Raw genomic sequence first — 17,829 nt, 5'->3', positions numbered from 1 at the left:
GCAGGCAAAAGTCTAAGCTGGTACAAAATTCATCTTCAATTGGCCAAAAGCTGAACAGTGCATTAAAGGCACTGATGAATTTTATGTCTACCTCAATGTGACTCAAGATTATGGGAAGTGGTCCATGTTTTCTAGGGTCTTGGAAAACCTTGTCAAAAGACAAGCAGGCATATGTTGATAAAAGACCTCTCTGATCAGTGCAAGCATCTTCTCAGTAAACAAGTCAATGACAGTGAGTTTGTACAACACCATGTGTTAGGCTACATGCTGTAGCTTTAGGTTAGGGTGACGCTGGTTCTGGAGTGTTGTAGCTCGCCAATTCCACAAGCATGGAAAGGTTTGGTGTTGTGGTGAGAGGTTTTCTTCAGTGATGTCTCATTTGTTCTTTGAGATTCTGTCTTGGCACTGTAACATAAATGTAAGCTGGAGATGACTTTCAGTGGGTATGAAATTTTGAGGAGGGCTCTCCCGTCATTCCTGGTTGAAGTCAAGGGCTACAGTAAAGTTGTAATAGATTGATAGGTTCTTGATTGGTAAAGGGGTTAAAGGTTATGGGGAGAATAAGGTGGGGAAAAATTTGCCAGGATTAAATGGCAGGGCAGAGTTGATGGATTGAATGGCCTAATTCTGCTCCCATGTCTATATTAAGGCCATGCATAATGGTTGGGGCTGCTCCCCTGCATTTCCCTTTTCTCGATGGTTAGGCCAGCAAGGAGTCTTACTGCAGCCCCAATACTGCTTTCAATGTAACTTGTACACTTGGATATTTCTATTGGGGTGTTTACAGCTGTATGGATGTAGAATATGTGGTGTCTCTCTAAATAACTCTGATCCTCTCAATTCCTTCAAGACCCAACAGCACGACTGCTGAATCAAGCCGACCAAGTGCCAGTACAGTGAGGAAGCAACCAATGTCTAAACCTCCTAGTGAGCACTTGACTTCTGCTCGAACTTCCAAACCTGGTGTGCTGCTTGCAGGAGCCAAACCAGAAAAACTCTCTGCTGCCTCCAGCAGGAAAGGTGGGAAACCAGACTCATTTTTAAAGGTGGTCTGTATTCATACTTTAAAATCGTATTGTTGCCCATTGAGTGGGAATGTTTGCCAGAGGTTAAGACTATTGGATCAAATGTGCAGTAAGGAGTCAAGTAATACTGCAGTAAGATTAATTACACACTTCACATCTCATTGGGTGCCTTTTTAGATCAGATTTTTTATTAGTCACATGTACATTGCAATACAGTGAAATGCATCTTTGTGTAGAATGTGCTGGGGGCAGCCCACAAATGTTGCCATGTTTCTGGTGCCAACATAGCATGCCCAACAACTTCCTAACCCATATCCTTCTTGGAATGTGAAAGGAAACCAGAGCACCCAGAGGAATCCCACACAGTCACAGAGAAAACTTGCTTACAAACTTCTTGCAGACAGTGGCCAGAATTGAACCTGGGCTGCTGGTGCTGTAATAGCACTATGCTGACTGCTACACTACCCTTTTAATCAGGTATTTGATCTAGTCTTCACCCTGCCTGGCCCTCCCGAGACTTGAGTTTTGACATTTGTCTAAAGCCTTTCTTTGCAAGCATACAAGTTTAGGTGCTGTATCCTTGATTCTTCCCTGTTGCCTCAGTCCCATGACACCTAGTGTTTGTGGCAAATCCTTTAAGAATTATGAGTAGTGCTTCTGGATTGCCTTAACCCAGGATGCACGACTGTACATGTAGCAGATCTGAAATCCAAGCACGAGAGTTTCTATCAACCCCAATCTGGAGCAGTGAGCGAGGGCTGCATGTAAACTGTGCTGATCTTAGAGCTGTGCAAGTTAATTGGTGATCACGGGGCCAAAGGTAAAATTGGAGGGCAGATTGTTTGGGCCAGGCATCTATTTCCTGGAGTCCATGAGATTGAAGATTTAGACTAGTCAAACCCTGAGCAAAAGGATGATTAAGGGCATAAGCTTCAAGGGCCTGGGAGTTGGGTCTTGCTGACCAGCAGACCCAACTTGAAGCCAAATGGCTCTTTGGTTATGATCAGGTCTGGGCTAATGCATCATACCATCGGTGTTCATTAGTGTGAAGGTAGCCACTTGGCTACACTGCTAGTTCCTGGTGCTGTATTTTCAGTATTAATTTTGTTTACTTTTCCTCTTTAGATTTGACTCTAAGCTCTTCCCAGCCAAAGAAGATTCCAAGTCTAGAAGTGAGTAAGACCTCCAATGTTGCCAGATCCACCAAAACAAAGTTGAAGCCTACAGAAGCTTCTGCTGAGGCAAAACATTTGGATGCAAGGCTCAAGGTCAAAACACCAGTTAAATCAGGCCGTGGGGTACAGTCAGATGCCTCTGTTTCCAAGGGCTCAGTGGGCACTGTTCTACAATCAACTAAAACTTCCAAAGCAGTTGAGAAGCAACGCCTATCAAATAGAAGGTCATCGACCTCTAGGAAGTCTCTCTCAGAGAATGTTGGGAAACAGAAGTCCTTGGAGAGTCAGCTTGAGACTGCAGCAGAAGTAAAGAGAAAGGAGGCTGCTCCCACCTTGCTTGTAGCACCATCCACTGAAGATGTGTCTCGAGATCCAGACAGTTGTCTCTCCATCAAAAATATGTCCTTGCCACAAGAAGTGGAGGAAGCCCCTTGTCTCAGCCAGGCTGATGAACCTTCCCCTGCAGAGAATGAGGTGATGAATGGTGAGCCTGAAGCAAGTGTGTGTATGGGGACACTCGATGAAATGGAGAAAGTGGCACAGCTGGGACCTGTTGAATCATCTGGCCAACTAAATGAAGTTGAGATGAATCCTGACCAAATGTTTGAACTAGAGTTGTGTTTAGACTACAATGATGAAATAGAAAATATTGGAGATATTGTTGGAAGTGAACATGATGTTGCCAAGGTGATCAATACAACTCATTTAAACAATATTGAAGCTCAACAGATTAATATAGATGAAAATGTGACTGGTGTTGGAGAGGTGAACTTAAACAACGATGACCTGGAAGTGCATGTCCTGCCTAGCAAACAAATTTGTGAGAAGGTTTCTATTCTGCCATGTTCTGAAGGAATTCTATCCAATGTGGATCTTGGTGCTCTGAACCCTACTCTAGGGAGCCCATCAGAAAATGTAACTGCAATTAAGGACCATGTAGTCCGTGCACCGACACTGGAGGATCTAGGAGAACCTAAGGAGCCTGCTTTGAGAAGCTCTTTGGAAGATGAGAGCTCTCCAGAGTCCAACAGTAACCTCGCCAATGCAGAGAAAGTTAAGCTGAGCATGTATGAATACTCTGAAGAGGCAGATACAGAGGAATCTCCTCCTGATGAACTTTATCCAGAAAGGTGCTCAAATCATGACCAAGACGTTGTCTTTAAACCTTGCAATCTGCTAGTGGAAAGTTGTAGGGTGCCTAAACAGTTGGAACATCCTGTTGAAAGTGAAAACTTGTCTTCTGGAAGGAAACTTGGGATTTCACCTGAAGATTTGCACGAAGACCAGGGTGTCTCCCGATCTAGTACATTGAGTGGTCCTGACTTGGCTGGGAAGAGCAGCAGCGTCACCAGCACTCCAGAGGAACTGAAGGATTACAACAGTAGTTCAGGAGTTGAGTCCAAATCTGAGAAATTGGAGTCTGCAGATAATTGCATTCCCCAGAGAGATGAACTCCGCCAGCTAGATCTTGTGGAGCAGGATTTGGGGATTCACTTGGAAAGGGGTGATTATGAGCCAGAGACTCTTCAGCAGATGATCTTCTTGAAGGTTCTTCAACTGAGCCCCTTGTGTCTTCAGAGGATGAAGATCATTCTGAGGGTTATCTTGAAAATGTGGCTGGGAAAACCAACCAACAAGGGCTGGAAGGGATTGATAACCCTGTATTTGAGGACAAAGCTGCAAATGAATTGAAAACTGAAACGCCCTCCCTTCCATTTGGTTCCCCCCACTTCAAACCCTCTGCTCTACAGGCTGTGGATGAAATAGAAGAGCTTGCAACTGCCGAGACACCTTGTTCTCCAGGGTTTGAGCAACTTGACCACCCAGACTCCCATTGTCTTCAAAGCTGCCTGCTCTCAAAAACTGAGTCACAAGCAGACTTTTCTGCTGACAACCAGGTGACCAGCCCTTCTGCTGTGACTGGCAGCCAGTCCCACAGGCCTGAAGAGAGCCCTTCTGTTGAGAACAGCCAGCCTTTAGAAAATGAGTGTCCAACCTGCACATCCCCTGAAATGACTTTAACTGCAGAAAGTGTGCACAAGCTGGTAGAAGACCATTCTAGTGAGTTGGGTGATGAACCACCCTCCAGCAACATGGAGGTACTGGTAGCCGACCATCCTATAGACTACCTCGATGGGGACTTGGCTAAATTACAAGAGTTGACCGATGATGCAAATGAAGGTTGCATGCAGCAGCAATGCTCCCCTCTTTATGAAAAGAATGATAACATATTGACAGGTAATGTATAGAGCTTGATTAAATGCTACTTTTGGGGGAAAAAATGCTCTCCCCAGGTCTTGAGGGTAGAGTCTGTGCAATAGATTCTAGTAGAGAATATATATACAATATATGCCTGTGACTTGGACTGTGCAAGCAAAATATTCCACACTGATCACATGCCTGAACTTAATTTTAACATTTATTTTGATAGATGTTCTTGCTTATCACTGGAATCTTGGTAACAAACTTGCAGAGCACCAGAAGTTTGTAAACTTTTTTTGTTCATTTAACTTTGACTAATAAAGTGTTATGTAACATGGTGGAACTGGCCATTTCATACAGGCTTTGAGTGCATTGCAGTGAGGGAGGGTGTTGGTGGGGCATGTAATTTGAACCCACCCCAAGTCAACCATGTATCCTGAAATGGTGTGCTTATTAAAACAGTAATAGCAGCTGGGGATCTATTTCCTTGGCTTTCTGAAGATTTGATTTTTATCTGTGAACCTCGAATTACTTAGCTGAACATTGCACTTTTACCTTGAGTAGGAAAGGTCCATTCCACATGCAGCCACACACGGTACTCTGCACAGCATAGTTTCCTCCGTTGATTAGTGCTTTCTCTAATCCTAAGTAAAAGTCCAATTCTGATGCCCCTTATGGAGAGCTGATTTGGCATAGCTACCCATTGGAGCATGTGTAGGAATATCAGCTTGTCAATAATGAAACAAATAGCTCTTCTGTTTTTAAAATGGCTTGCTAATTTTTTTTTGGGGGGGGGGGGGTGGGAATTAAGAATTTGAGGCTGGGTTAGCAGATTTTTAAACGATGAGGTAGTTGTCGCAAACATGAGTTCAGCCCTAGGATAGTTGGAGGGCTTTGTAGCCTAAGATGTTTGAAGAGAACCTTTAGTATTAGCTCTGAGCCCTTCCATCAAACTCAATACTGACTTGTTTGCAGCATGGCAGCATTGCATTCTTGGATGAATTTTCCTGCCCAATTGGTTGGGTTGTGTTTCTGGAAAATTTTTTTTCCCCTCCCTCTTCTAGTTGCCCAGGCTCCCCCTTGCATGCTTCTCTAATCAGACCATTCCGTGGTATAGCAAGCTCCATATTCAATCTCCAGGAATTGGGGAGAATTTAGCACAGTAAATATTGTACATTTGACCCCCAATTTCACACCACCTCTCAAAAATCAAATGTCTCTAAACTGACCTGTAGTAATCAGTTTGGTCTCGAATAAGTTTCCATCAGGTGAGGAGGAAGTTGGCAGCTGGGGTTTATGGATATTGGGAATGGTAGCTCCAAGTTTTTTGTAGTGCTGAAGCATCAGCTTCCTTCCAAACATGGCAGCTTGGCATGTTCCCTGATTGCTGATGTACAGGCCTACTATGCTGAGAAGTTGCTATTTGCCGCTAATGTGTGTAGTAGTTGAAGTCCAGGTGCACTTGTGTAAACTGTAATTGAAGTGGTCACCGATAGAAAACTCATTGTACGTCTGCAATTACTATGTAACTGTGTGCTGGCCTGTATGTTTAGCATTTCATCTGGCTCTTTATCTACTTGTCTAAAATGTGTCTTGTCACTTCATGCTACTGTATTAGTTCAGAACCTGAAATTTGCAAATAAATTTTTGTGCTTGGCTTGTTTGAAGCCGTGACCTGTGTTCATTGGACATGAAAACACTGCTCTAGATTGAAAACTAGTAACCCCAGGACAATTGGGCAAATATCCAAACTTCAGCCCACAAGCTCTTGCCGTCAAGCCCAGGCGACACTGTTCTATTTACAATTGTAGTTTTCTCCCCCACCCCTTCAATGTTGTCTGCTTTTTGCAACATCCATGCTACACTAAAATGTGGATTAATGGGACCATTTGAAAGTTTGTGGCCTGCAAATGTTTTTTTTTGTGGTGTGCACATAACAAGCCTGAAGACTTTGGAACTCCTGTGGCTTTTTTGTGTACCAGCTTGTCACTGAATTTACAGGTTCAGCTGTAGCATGTGTCTCAGTCAATAGACAAGTATGCAAGAAATGTACCAGCTAGTTTGTAAGAAACATCTTCTCAATACTATTCACTCTTACTCTGCACACGTCAAACTTTAGTTGTAGATTGCATGCAAGAAGAGTTTTGCTATTTTTCCAAAATCTTCAAGTGCTGTCACCTGTTGCAGGCATCATGAATGAGGGCGATAAAACACTGCAGACACACTGTGTGCCTTGGATAACACCACTGCTCCCACCTATCCTTTCTACAATCTATGAAGTAGAAACTGCAGAGTCTGAGGAGAGTAGACTTGAAGATGACACTGACAGTAAAGAACATCAGAAACAGGATCTCCCATGCCTTGAACTCATTGAAGATCCCAACGACAGAGTCTTGTCCCTGCAGATTGAGCCAGTGGAAGTTGTACAGCAGTTGATTAACCACACACTACTGCTTTCCAGCGATGGGGTCAAGCTACAAAGTAAGGTAATGGTTGACAAAGCAGAGCTGAGCAATGGACTGATCTTATATCGCCATTAGATGACTCCACAGCCAGTATTACATCTGTAACTAGCTTTTCTCCTGAAGATCTCTCATCTTCACAAGGGGAATGGACGGTGGTAGAATTGGAGACTCATCATTAGCCTGGGCATTGCCTGTCTTGTATGCTCTTGAAATGTTAGTTAATCAGATAGTCCAATATAATATTGAAGTGTGAGGCAGACCAGTACTTAAACCTTGAAGATCTTTTTGCTGTGATCATGCTGTCAGTATCACTGGTCTGAGCTTTGAGATGTTCTCCAATATTGTAACTTCCAGGTCTGACGTAAAGGGATTTACAGAATTATTTAAATGGGATTGGACCTGAATGCAGTTGTCTACATTCTCTTATTAATTGGATTAGTTTGTAATGCATTGAAGGTAGCTTGATGAGCTGCCACAATATAAAGTTCTTTAACTGGAATATAAATCTACAAAAAACCTTCATTTAGTTAAGAGATTTGAATATCCTACACTTTTTTTGGTGTTAAATCTATCTTTTTGTCTACAATTGAACCATTTTCAGTAAAAGTAACTGTCTTTGCTCAGGTGGCCCTGTTTGTGGTCTGAAATTTTGGATGGGAATAGACAACATGTTGGAACAGGATTTTTTTTTGTTTAAAAGTGACTAACCTGTGAATGATCCAAGTCTGTTCCGAGAATTCTATGACTGCACTTTTTTTATTTAGAATACAAGTTTACTTGGCTTTTGGTTGTGCTTTTGTCCATTATTTTTGTATAAATGCAGCTTTCTATATCAGTGGCTCTGTTTATGGGCTCAAAACTAGAACAAAATTGCAGAAGCAGTTTTCTTTAAGCTTGAGTGGAGTTGTGTATATACTTTGGCTGCAAGGAATTCTTGAAGTGGTGCTCTATTCTTGGATTGGAATGTTTTAAAGCCATGATGTTGTACCTGCCTCTATGGTTGGTTCAGTAGGTGTTCACCTAATGAGATCTCTTGGGCAAAAATAACCTAGCCAGTAATGTGCTTCAAAAGGTGAATACATGAAATAAGTGTCCTTTTTTGTACTGAGTTAAATGTGCAGGGAAGAATGAAACCCTTTAATGCAGCAATGCATGCAAAATAAAACTTTTTTTTAATCCAAGACTACTCAAATTAACTTCTAGTTCATAGTTATAAAGCTGCTATGTCCACCAACACAACTGCAGTTGAAGCTAATTATGAATGGACTATGACCTTGCTGGTGACAGCCACCTTCCTGTGATTTTTACACTTGCCTGATTTTTTTCCTTTACATATTTGGCTTTCTACAAATGGCTTGTAAAATGTATTTTGCAAATGTGGAGCTGGTCCAGGTGAGATGAGTAACTTGTAATATCTGACTTGTTAGTCTGAAGGGGTGGTGTCCATTTCTTGTCCAACCAGAGAGAAATGTGTGGAGATTTACACTGGACCAGTGTGTACTACCACATAGCTGAAGATGCACTAACTGTTCTTGGAGTATTACTGTCATCCATGCTGCATGAAGCGGACTTCTAATGTATTGACACAAACGGGTTTAATTGTGAATTGCCAGCATGTTTTTAATGGTTTATAGATCTCTGAAATTAAAATGCATCCAGAAGTGTTCTCAAAGCTTTGGATATTGCTGTACATTCCCTTTTTGGGGTGGGGAGGGTTGTGTTCAGATACTACCTCCCTACCTGGAACCTGGAGGTTTTGTTTACATTAAAGTTGAAACTGGTTTAATTCCAATTGTAGTAGTTTTTTTGGGGCAAAGTGTACAGTCCAATTTCAAACTACTTCTAAATATTGTTTCATAACCTCAATTGCCATGCCTTATCAAATGTGGAACACAACATTAATTCAGGAATATTATTTGGCTTAAGGTTTAAATGACTTTCATGATGCTAAAATTGCAGGTTGCTGATTGATTAGCTATGATTTCAACAAGACTGAATTAATCATTTAAGGCTGATCTTATTAAAACTTTAAACCTCAGTATATGGCAGCATGAACCAGCAGGTGATGACTCATGGAATATCAAATAATCCACCAGTCCAAAACTCAACCAATTCTGAGCAGAAACAGTGCTGGACCACAGTTCTATTGTCCAACTAGAGACATGAAGCCAAAATATATCCAAGTCTATTTATCCACAGAACCAATATACTTGATTAGCAAGCTTTCCTTTTTTGAGAGGAAGATTTTGAGATGTGTACTGGTATGGTTACCTGAGTGTTATAAACTGAAGCTGCAAGATATTAATGACCAAAGCTATGATTTAGGTTTTACTACAGGAATGTGAAATCATTAGTTGGCATCTGAACCATCTTGTGAAATCTATTCTGCAAGAACAGGATGGGTTGATCTTGCATAATCTGCTTCCTAAAGGGACATTAAGCACTTACTAAAAATATAACTGATGAATTTAATGTACTTAATCTTTTTGCATATTCTGCACTTTGTAATTTGCACCAAGTTGCAGGGGTGCAGTGGGTTTGGAGCATCCCCAAAGCACAAGTCAAAGTAACTTGAACCAAATATTTTGGAAACTACAATGCACCTAATCTGTCCTTGCACTGCCCTCAATGCTGAATGAAGCTCCCTTAAAGGAAAGTGGTCATTGGGTACATCTACAGGCTGCTTAGCTTGTCTGTTTAAGACCTAGAGGCCAAACCACTTAGTCAAGCTTTTGGCAACTTTGGATAGCTTGATACTGCTTTAGAGGTTCCTCTCAGACTAGGTACATGAGGATTGCTTCCATCCTGTGGGATGGAATAACTGGCAGCAGCCTCAGCACATGCCTTCCTATTTGCTTGTCTCGAGATACTAGCCATCAATCTCATTCTGTGATATGTTGACTGACATTAACACCAAGTCAAGCCACTATCTTGCTCTAATCTTTGGTGTGGTATCACATTTGAACAACCACAAAGTAATTTTCAAAATTATGAGTTGTTAGTTGGTGGTTTCAGAACAACTTGCTCACTAACCATGGCTCCTACCCTGAAACACTGAGCCATATTGGACTATGTACAAACTTTCATCCACATTGCTTGTAGAAATTTTGCTGTTAAATCACAATATTACACTTTGAAACAATTTAATACTTAATGAGTTAATACATTGGCACAGTTCCTTTGATACTCTGAATTGTACGTGTTCTGCATACTTCCACCCCTTGCCCAAACAAACTCGCTTTCCAGGGAGAATTGGGTATGAATGTTGGGGCTAGAAATGTCTAAATCAACTTGTAAAGGTTCTGCATTGACCCCACCTGAAACCACCTGGCAAGTTGTGGAGGATTCTTGGTGACTCTGGACCTGCAGGTAAGGGAACAGTTTGGCTTTTAGCAGGCCATTCCCAGAGAGGTTAGCAGCCCTCTGGCTCATCAGAATGTCCACTAAGAGGTCTGTTGCAGCAATCTGGGTTGGTTCCTCGAAACCAATGGTGACAAGGAGTTCGTAATCACCACGTGGTTGCTTGTACAGAAACCTGAAACCAGAGAAATGAGTCATTTTACAAGACTTGTTTCTATAGCATTTCCAGTCCTTTTTTATTAGGGCCTTCTCAAAGCTGTTCATTACCATAGAACACTACAGCACAGAAAGCAGACTATTTGGCCCTTCTAGTCTGTGCCAAAACTTCATTCCGCTAGACCTCTCCCATGTATCTATCCAATTTATTCTTAAAACTTTAAGAGTGAGCCCACATTTACCATGTGAGATGGCAGCTCGTCCCACACTCACCACTCTGAGTGAAGGAGATCTTCTCCCCCCCCCCCCCCCCCCCCCAATGTTCCCCGAAACCTTTCCCCATTCACTAATGAAATGTAAGAGACCTAGTTTTAATCTGACAATGACTTGGTTTTTAAAACATGGGAGACTTTCCCCTTCTCCCCCCTTCCCCACAAAGGAGTAAGATACTCTTGCACTTCCAAATTGAACTGTGGGAACTTGTGTCCTGATTTGAGGTTTTGTGTAAAGAACTTGCCTGACAGTGAAGAACTCCCTGGTGTTTTGTGGTGGAGTGTTGTGTGAGATTTGTGTGCTTTGACTTGAACTCCCCACAATACTACAAACTGGACCTGTGGGTGCTTCTGTTTGCCTGCCTGCCTGCCTTCCATCTACACTGCAGCAGGAGCAAGTGGATTTGGACACTGGCTGCTAACTCCTGCAAATCCAGTGTAAGTTGCAGGTTTGATTCTTAAATGTGGTTACAAGTACTGACGGTAACTTTTCCTTTCCCTACCTCTTAAAGACCTCCAACAAATTTGTAATGTGGCTGTCTTATTAAATCTAGGCAAGCTCTTAAATGAAGAGAAGCCCTGTCTGGATAAGATGTGCCATGGGATGACATGTTGCCATATTCCGTGATTGACAATACTGATGTTAACTCTAGCCTTGACTAGTCCAGTGCTTTTGTGGAAACTCACCCTTGTCTTAAACCTTACTGTTCATGATCTATTTCCCCCACACTACTGCACTTGCCACCCTTCATTGGCTAAGATGCTCATCCTTGTCAAATACTTCCCCATTTTGTTCCCTGCTCTTCTACTTTTAACCACCTACAACACAACAAGGTACCCATGGACTTGACTCTGGACTCCTGCTTGTCCTCACACTTGCTACCTTTTCATAGCCATACTTTTCCTGAAGTTTAACTTCCCTCTAACCAAGCCTTTTGCCACTGCTCTAAAATCATGATCTTGGCAAGATTTTTTTTCCAACCTTGTTTTGAAATTCAAGTGACATTTCAGTAATACTTTGAGACACAGTAGTTTTAAACAGCTCTAATACCCTTCCACTGTATTATCAATTTTATCTATGGATAGGTGATTAAGTATTGTTTTTACTTGTGGTATTGCCACTTTGAGAAAGTAGTGATGTTGGTAGAAGTCATTTAAAATGTAACAGATGGAAAAGTGTGATAGACATCTTCACTGCTGGCCACAAGGCAGGTACCATTTGAGCAATTTTTGTTCTGAGAAAATCCATCCAGGAATAGTTAACACTTCCTTTGTACTACAGACAATCACTTCCAATGATATAAAAAGCTTAACCAGAATGCTTTGTCCATTCTAAAGCCTTTCATCCTTAAATGTGCATTGTTTTTCTCAGCTCCATTTGATTTTGTTCCCTGAACATTGGTATAGGGATTTCACCATGACTGTGATCATTCGTTTCTCTTTGTCAAAATTAGTTCTCCTGGGGTTTGGTCATGACCCAGACCAATCTCCCCCAAATCAGCAATAAACATCAACCACCACATGTATTACTAGAGCTAGTGGCTTTTCAGTGTGGTGAAATGGCCCAAGGTGTTGCCTTGAGATAGAGCAAACAAATATGCACTGTTCCAAACCCCTGTGAAATCTCAAAGCCTTTCTCTTTTGGCCTTTGCATGTAGGTACATTACTACAAGCACATTGTGTGAGCTAGCATATCCAGGTCTAAACAGTTGATCACTCATGTACAGCTGAAGAAATTGGGGTTGCCCTGGTAAAGTGATACATGGTCACCAAAAGGGATGGGTGAGATGGTCTAGAATTCCTGCTCCCAAGCACTTGCTGGTACCATCCAGCTGAAATGTGCAAGTTCAAGGGAGATACAGTTAAGCAAAGATGGTTGTGCAAGAACTGAATACAAGATGACACTGATGCAATGGAAGGAGGTTAATGGACATTAGCATCAACAAGTCCAGTATTTATTCTCCTGCCATTATTTGCTGGTTGAGGTGCCACCTTCAACTGAAGGTAGTCCAAACTTAGTTATGGTGGTTTAATTTGGCTTGTTAGTTTGTACGTGACTCCAGCCCCACACTTGTTGGTCTGTAGCCATATTTGTGTCCAACCAAGTTGGAAGGGCAGGTTTTCTTTTGTTTGAGGCAGTAATGAATCACTGAGTGTTGCGACATTGTCAATAGTGATATCAGCTTTATATTTTTGGATTTAATGTTACCAGCTCCTAAGGTAGTTGTGAGCTCTTGTCTACAGCTTTGTCATTTGATCTATGGATAACCAGTAACTTAGCCACCACTTTCTCTGGAGTTGTTTGTTCAACTATTACTTTCCATCTGTATTAAAGCTAACTATAGTTACCAGCAAAGAAGGTCTGGTTCTCCTGGGGCTGGTTCCACCTGAACCCAGCGACCTATGGACCACAGTCTCCTGCTTTTGCCAGTAGTTGTGCTTTTGGACCCTGCGTGGTGGTTGTCCATCACTTCACTTGCCTCCTTGTAGCACAGGAAGTAACTGCAGCAGATAACAGGACAGTCGTGATGGACTGGAGACCTTAAATGGGAGATGCATCTGACGCAGATGGTCATAAATTAGATGCAAACATTCTACAAGAATCTATAGGATGCTCTACACCAGGGGTGGGGAGAGAAGAGGTGGTGCTGGGAATTGATTTAAAAAGCATTACTTGTTTGCTCCACAGCATAGTGGGGGTCTGACACTTGTATTCAAATGGTGGAAATCACACTTTTTTGGGGTGGGTAGGGGGAAGGACGGTTGCAGGGAGAAGTATCTTTTGATTCATTTGAACTTGCAAGGCCATGGATGGAGTTGAGTAGGATTGGGCAGGATCATAATCAAGATGGTTAAGAAATTAGTACCTTTTTAATTGGCCAAAGCCTAGAATATAAAGGCAAGAGGGTTGTGCTCAAACTTCCCAATCATGATGGGACATACTGGCATGGGATATAGTGAGCCAAATGCCCTCCAGCTATGGTGTTTATAGAGCAGGTACAGTCTTGCATGCTTCCCACAACTATTTGAAGACTATCTCACCAACCCTCTACTTCCTGCCCACATAACTGAAGATAAAACTCCTCAGTAATTGTCTAATCTCATTTGCTTCAACTGCTACCCTGGAGCCAAGTGCACAAAACACTTTGGCTAGTGTTCTGAAATGCCAAAGTTGAGACCTTTTTTTACAGATGAAATGATGAACCAGGAACCTCAACCAGTGGCACAAAACATCTGGGCATTATTCCATTGTTTGTGAGATGTGGCCATGTACAATTTTTTTTTCCTATTTCCTACAATATCAACAGTTCATGGAAGAATTCCACTGGCAGTGAAATGTTTGTACAAGTCAGACTGCCAAAGGTGGGATAAAGTGCAAGCCTTTCAAATTCCCTAATTTAAGTCCTCTGGTTGGCATGGACTGTCTTTCAGCCCCTCTCACGTACTTACTATTCTGTACATGGTTCTGTTGTATCACCAAAGGCTGTCCCTTCACTAATGTCCACATTCCACCGGATTTTCTTGAAGAGCAGGCTTGGATCCTTTGCCACTGTGTATGGGACTGGCATACAGTACCGATAGATGGAAACTCGAAACCACTGCCCAAGACGAAACTCCCCTCTGTAGAAGTAGGAGATGCTGGAAAGGCAAAATCTAATTTAAAACCAAAGGGGTGGGTATTTTTGGAGTGGGAGGGTGGAAATGAATGGTTTTATTTGTCACCTACATCGTCCCAAGACAAAATATATAGTGCTTTGTCTCCACCCATTCCATCTCAAAGGTAGTAACACTTATCTCTTATTTTGCTTCAGACTTGCTAGAATGGGGGACCTTGGATACATAGGGTGGGTTGGCTCAGAAGGCCAAAGGAAGAATTAATCAAGACATTTCAAATTAAAGGGGATTGTTAAATTGGAGAGATGCTGTTTCCAGCATCAGTAACTAGAGGACAATTTGTGATAATTGGCCCAAAAAAAGGCAGAAAGGAACTTCTATTATGTGGAAAAGTAAGAAACACCATGGAGAGGGGATGGTAGTGTGAGTAGCATTCAGTGTGAACTTGTTTTGATTCCAAGCTTGATCAGAATTGGAAAGAGTGTCCATCTGAAATGTCAGTGGTCTCTCTGTAGATATTACCTGCTCGGCTGAATTTTTACTTCTGAAAAGGTTTCCAAATTCTGGAAGATTTGGGCTGCTGGAGGTTGAAACTGGATTTTTTATTTGGAAAGGAGGATGTTTCCTACAATTTAACTTTCCAACAAATGGCAATGCAGCAGAAGTATGTATATTGGTGGTTCTGCTGCTGGACTGCTATCCCAAGGCCTGGGATTGTTGATTGAGTCAAATACCACCATTTCTGCTGGGAAATTTTAAATTCAATTTAATGAATTTGGAATAAAAAAAATCTGGTGTGGGTAAAAGGACAATGAAACCCCATCTGATTCAGTAACTTCCTACAGGGAGGAAATCTGACCTTGTCCAGTTTGTCTTGTATGGTTCCACAGTTGCAGAAATGTGAGTGACACACAGCTGCTCTCTGAAAGGGCATGGTATTTGGAGGCTGCCACTACATGGTGGCTTTCTGTCTGCAGCCCACAAGTGCTATTTTAAGAAAAGGATCCCCATTACCTGCAGGGTCCGTCTCCTCCAGCGAGATGAACCCAAAGGATGCATACATTAGAACCAGCTGCTCCAGACTGGAGGCCAGCTGTTGAGAGAACTGCAAAAGCTGGGAAAACACAGTAAGTAAAGGGCAGACACTGCAAATGGGCAACATGCATTACAAGGCAAGGACATATCCTGATTTTTACCTTGGTCATGTTAAAATGCAGATGTTGGAAATCTGAAATAAAATTCTGGCCAAGGGTCTTCAACCTGAAACATTTAACCATTTCTTTGCCCACAGATGTGACCTGATGAGTATTTTTTGTCTTTATTACAGCAAAATTGAATAGTTTTGGAAATAAAAATTCCCTGGACTCAGTGTCCTGGTTAGTGTCGATGGTCATTCTGCTGAACGTGAGGGGAGAAGGCCTTTTGGCCCCTTGTCTGCGCCATTCTTTAGCAAGATAATTAGATCATTCACCTCAGTACCACTTTCTTGCACTAACCCATTCCTTTCACCTTGAAAACTTATTGATATCTTTCTCTAATGTGATGACAACCTCTTCAGCCCTCTTGGGTAGAGAATTACAAAGATTTGGTTCCCTTTGGGTGAAGGAATTTCTTAACTGTCCTGAATGGCTGATTTCCCTTAGTTTGACACTAATGATTGAAAATGTGAATAGAAGAATGTTAGAGTGCAACATTAACTTTTGGCTTGTAACAACAGCAGTCTCAAGGAGTCTAATACTTGGTGCTAAAGAAACATCTGGTATAGGGAAGGATGGGGAGCTCCCTCAGTCCTTCTGCATGTATAAGATTTTAAAAGTAAAGTGTGAATTTTTAGAAACTAAGGCCTCTTTAAGGTTCTGCATGGTAGGCTTATGGGAAGTTGGATAGCATGGAATCCAGGGAGAGCTAGCAAATTGGCTCAGTGGTCAGAACCAGAAGGTGATGGAAGTTTTTCTTTGGACTGGAGGCCTGTGACTAGTGGTGTTCCCCAGAGGTCGGTGTTAGGCCCATTGCTATTTGTCATCTATATCAATGATTTTTAGATAGGAAATGTACAAATCATGATTGTCAACAATGCCACCTATTTTAGGTGTCATCTGCAAATTTGTTAGTGAAGATAGTTCAGGACTTGTAGCAGGATCATGATCAGTTGGGTAAGTGGGCTGAGGAATGGCAAATAAGTGCAAGGTACTGCATTTTGGGAAGACAAATGAGGGTAGGACTTTCAGAGACATTGAGGTTGCATTTGGAATGTTGTGTTCAGTTTTGGTCATCCTGCTATAGGAAAGATGCCATTTAAGCTGGAAAGGTTGCAGAGGATATTTTTATATTTTTAAAAAAAAATCTGAGGGGCATGGGGTGAAGGTGCAGTTTTTTCCCCCCCCAGGGTTGGGAGTCAGGAACCGGAGGGCATAGGTTTAAAAGTGAGAGGGGAGAGACTTGACAGGAACCTGAGGACAACTTTTTTCACTCAGTGGTCAGTATATGGAATGAGCTGCCAGAGCAAGTGGTTGAGGCAGGTACATTAAAAACATTTAAAAGATACCTGGGACAGATGCATCAAATGGAAAGGTTTAGAGGGATATGGGATTAGCTTAGATGGGAATCTTGGTTGGTGTGGACCACTTGAGCCTGTTTCCAGGCTATATGACTCTGGAAAATTTTAGAATTCTAAAGCCTAAAGATCCCTCTATGGTCACATAGCTCCTTGGTTCTCTTCTCTTGTCCTCCAGCACTAATACCCAAGATCTGTCCACTCATCCAATTTTGGCTTCTTGATTATCCTCGGTCACTCCCACCATTCGCTACCTGTGCCCTTTTAACTGGCAAGCCCCTAAGCTCTGAAATTCCCTTAAACCCTACCTCTCCATCTCCTCCCAATTCTGCCACTGGACCAAACTTTTGGCTGCCTTCCCTAATCTCCTGTAACTGTCAAATTTACCCTAATGGTCATGTAAGGTTTTCACTCAAATGTGTTACATAAGTGGAAGTTATTAACTGGCATCAGGACCCTACTACCAGGGGCCACTACACCCTCTGGGTAAAGACACTGGCCTGTTTGTAGGAACCATTGGCTAAGAAGCAGACTGTAAATTTTTAGTTCTGGGCACCAGCTGTGTGGGGAGGACTAAGATGAGATTGCTTTAGTCACATGTACCTCAAAACAGTGAAATGCATCTTTTGCATAGTGTTCTGGGGGCAGCCCACAAGTGTCACCATACTTCTGGTGCCAACATAGCATGCCCACAACTTCCTAACCAATATGTCTTTGGAATGTGGAGGAAACCAACACAGTCACAGGGAGAACGTACAAACTCCTTACAGGGAGTGGCTGGAATTGAACCTGGGTTGCTGGTACTACAATAGCATTACACTAACTGCTACACTACCATGCCTGCCCCTAGCTCAGGAACCAATTGTTAAAACTCTTTGCCAGCTTGCACATCAAGCATTACCCGTTTCTGGATATACGTGGGAAGAGGTTTCCTGTCAGAATGGACACTCCTCGCTGTGGACTCCAGGTAGGCAAAGTACGGCTGGCAGGTTTTCACAAAGATTG

The 17,829-nt window shown here is 42.3% G+C and overlaps 2 protein-coding genes across 4 annotated transcripts in view; one reads left to right on the top strand and one right to left on the bottom strand.

The window, feature by feature from the left end:
- The window catches only part of LOC127584987 (BTB/POZ domain-containing protein 8-like), a 106,293-nt gene that overhangs the window by 30,033 nt on the left and 58,431 nt on the right, over positions 1-17,829 (top strand). The window contains exons 4-6 of one of the 3 annotated variants that reach the window (XR_007958454.1): positions 851-1,020; positions 2,151-4,438; positions 6,590-8,653. Coding sequence is in view for 1 of the 3 variants with exons in the window: in XM_052042078.1 (XP_051898038.1) it covers positions 851-1,020; positions 2,151-3,892 (1,912 nt within the window). In the remaining 2 variants the exon portion in view is untranslated. Of the gene's footprint in view, positions 1-850; positions 1,021-2,150; positions 6,213-6,589; positions 8,654-17,829 lie in introns of those variants that run through there. The other 2 variants (XR_007958455.1, XM_052042078.1) reach the window with 2 other exon arrangements.
- LOC127584872 (UPF0575 protein C19orf67-like) lies at positions 8,414-17,824 on the bottom strand (the record flags this gene model as incomplete). Its single annotated transcript, XM_052041841.1, has 6 exons — positions 8,414-8,439; positions 10,185-10,402; positions 13,005-13,157; positions 14,106-14,309; positions 15,227-15,384; positions 17,726-17,824. Coding segments are annotated over 6 exons (858 nt in total), but the record flags the coding sequence as incomplete, so codon positions are not given.

This window comes from Pristis pectinata, chromosome 31 (assembly GCF_009764475.1).
Source record: "Pristis pectinata isolate sPriPec2 chromosome 31, sPriPec2.1.pri, whole genome shotgun sequence".
Classification (NCBI taxonomy): Eukaryota; Metazoa; Chordata; class Chondrichthyes; order Rhinopristiformes; family Pristidae; genus Pristis; species Pristis pectinata.
This window is presented reverse-complemented; position numbering and strand designations above follow the sequence as displayed.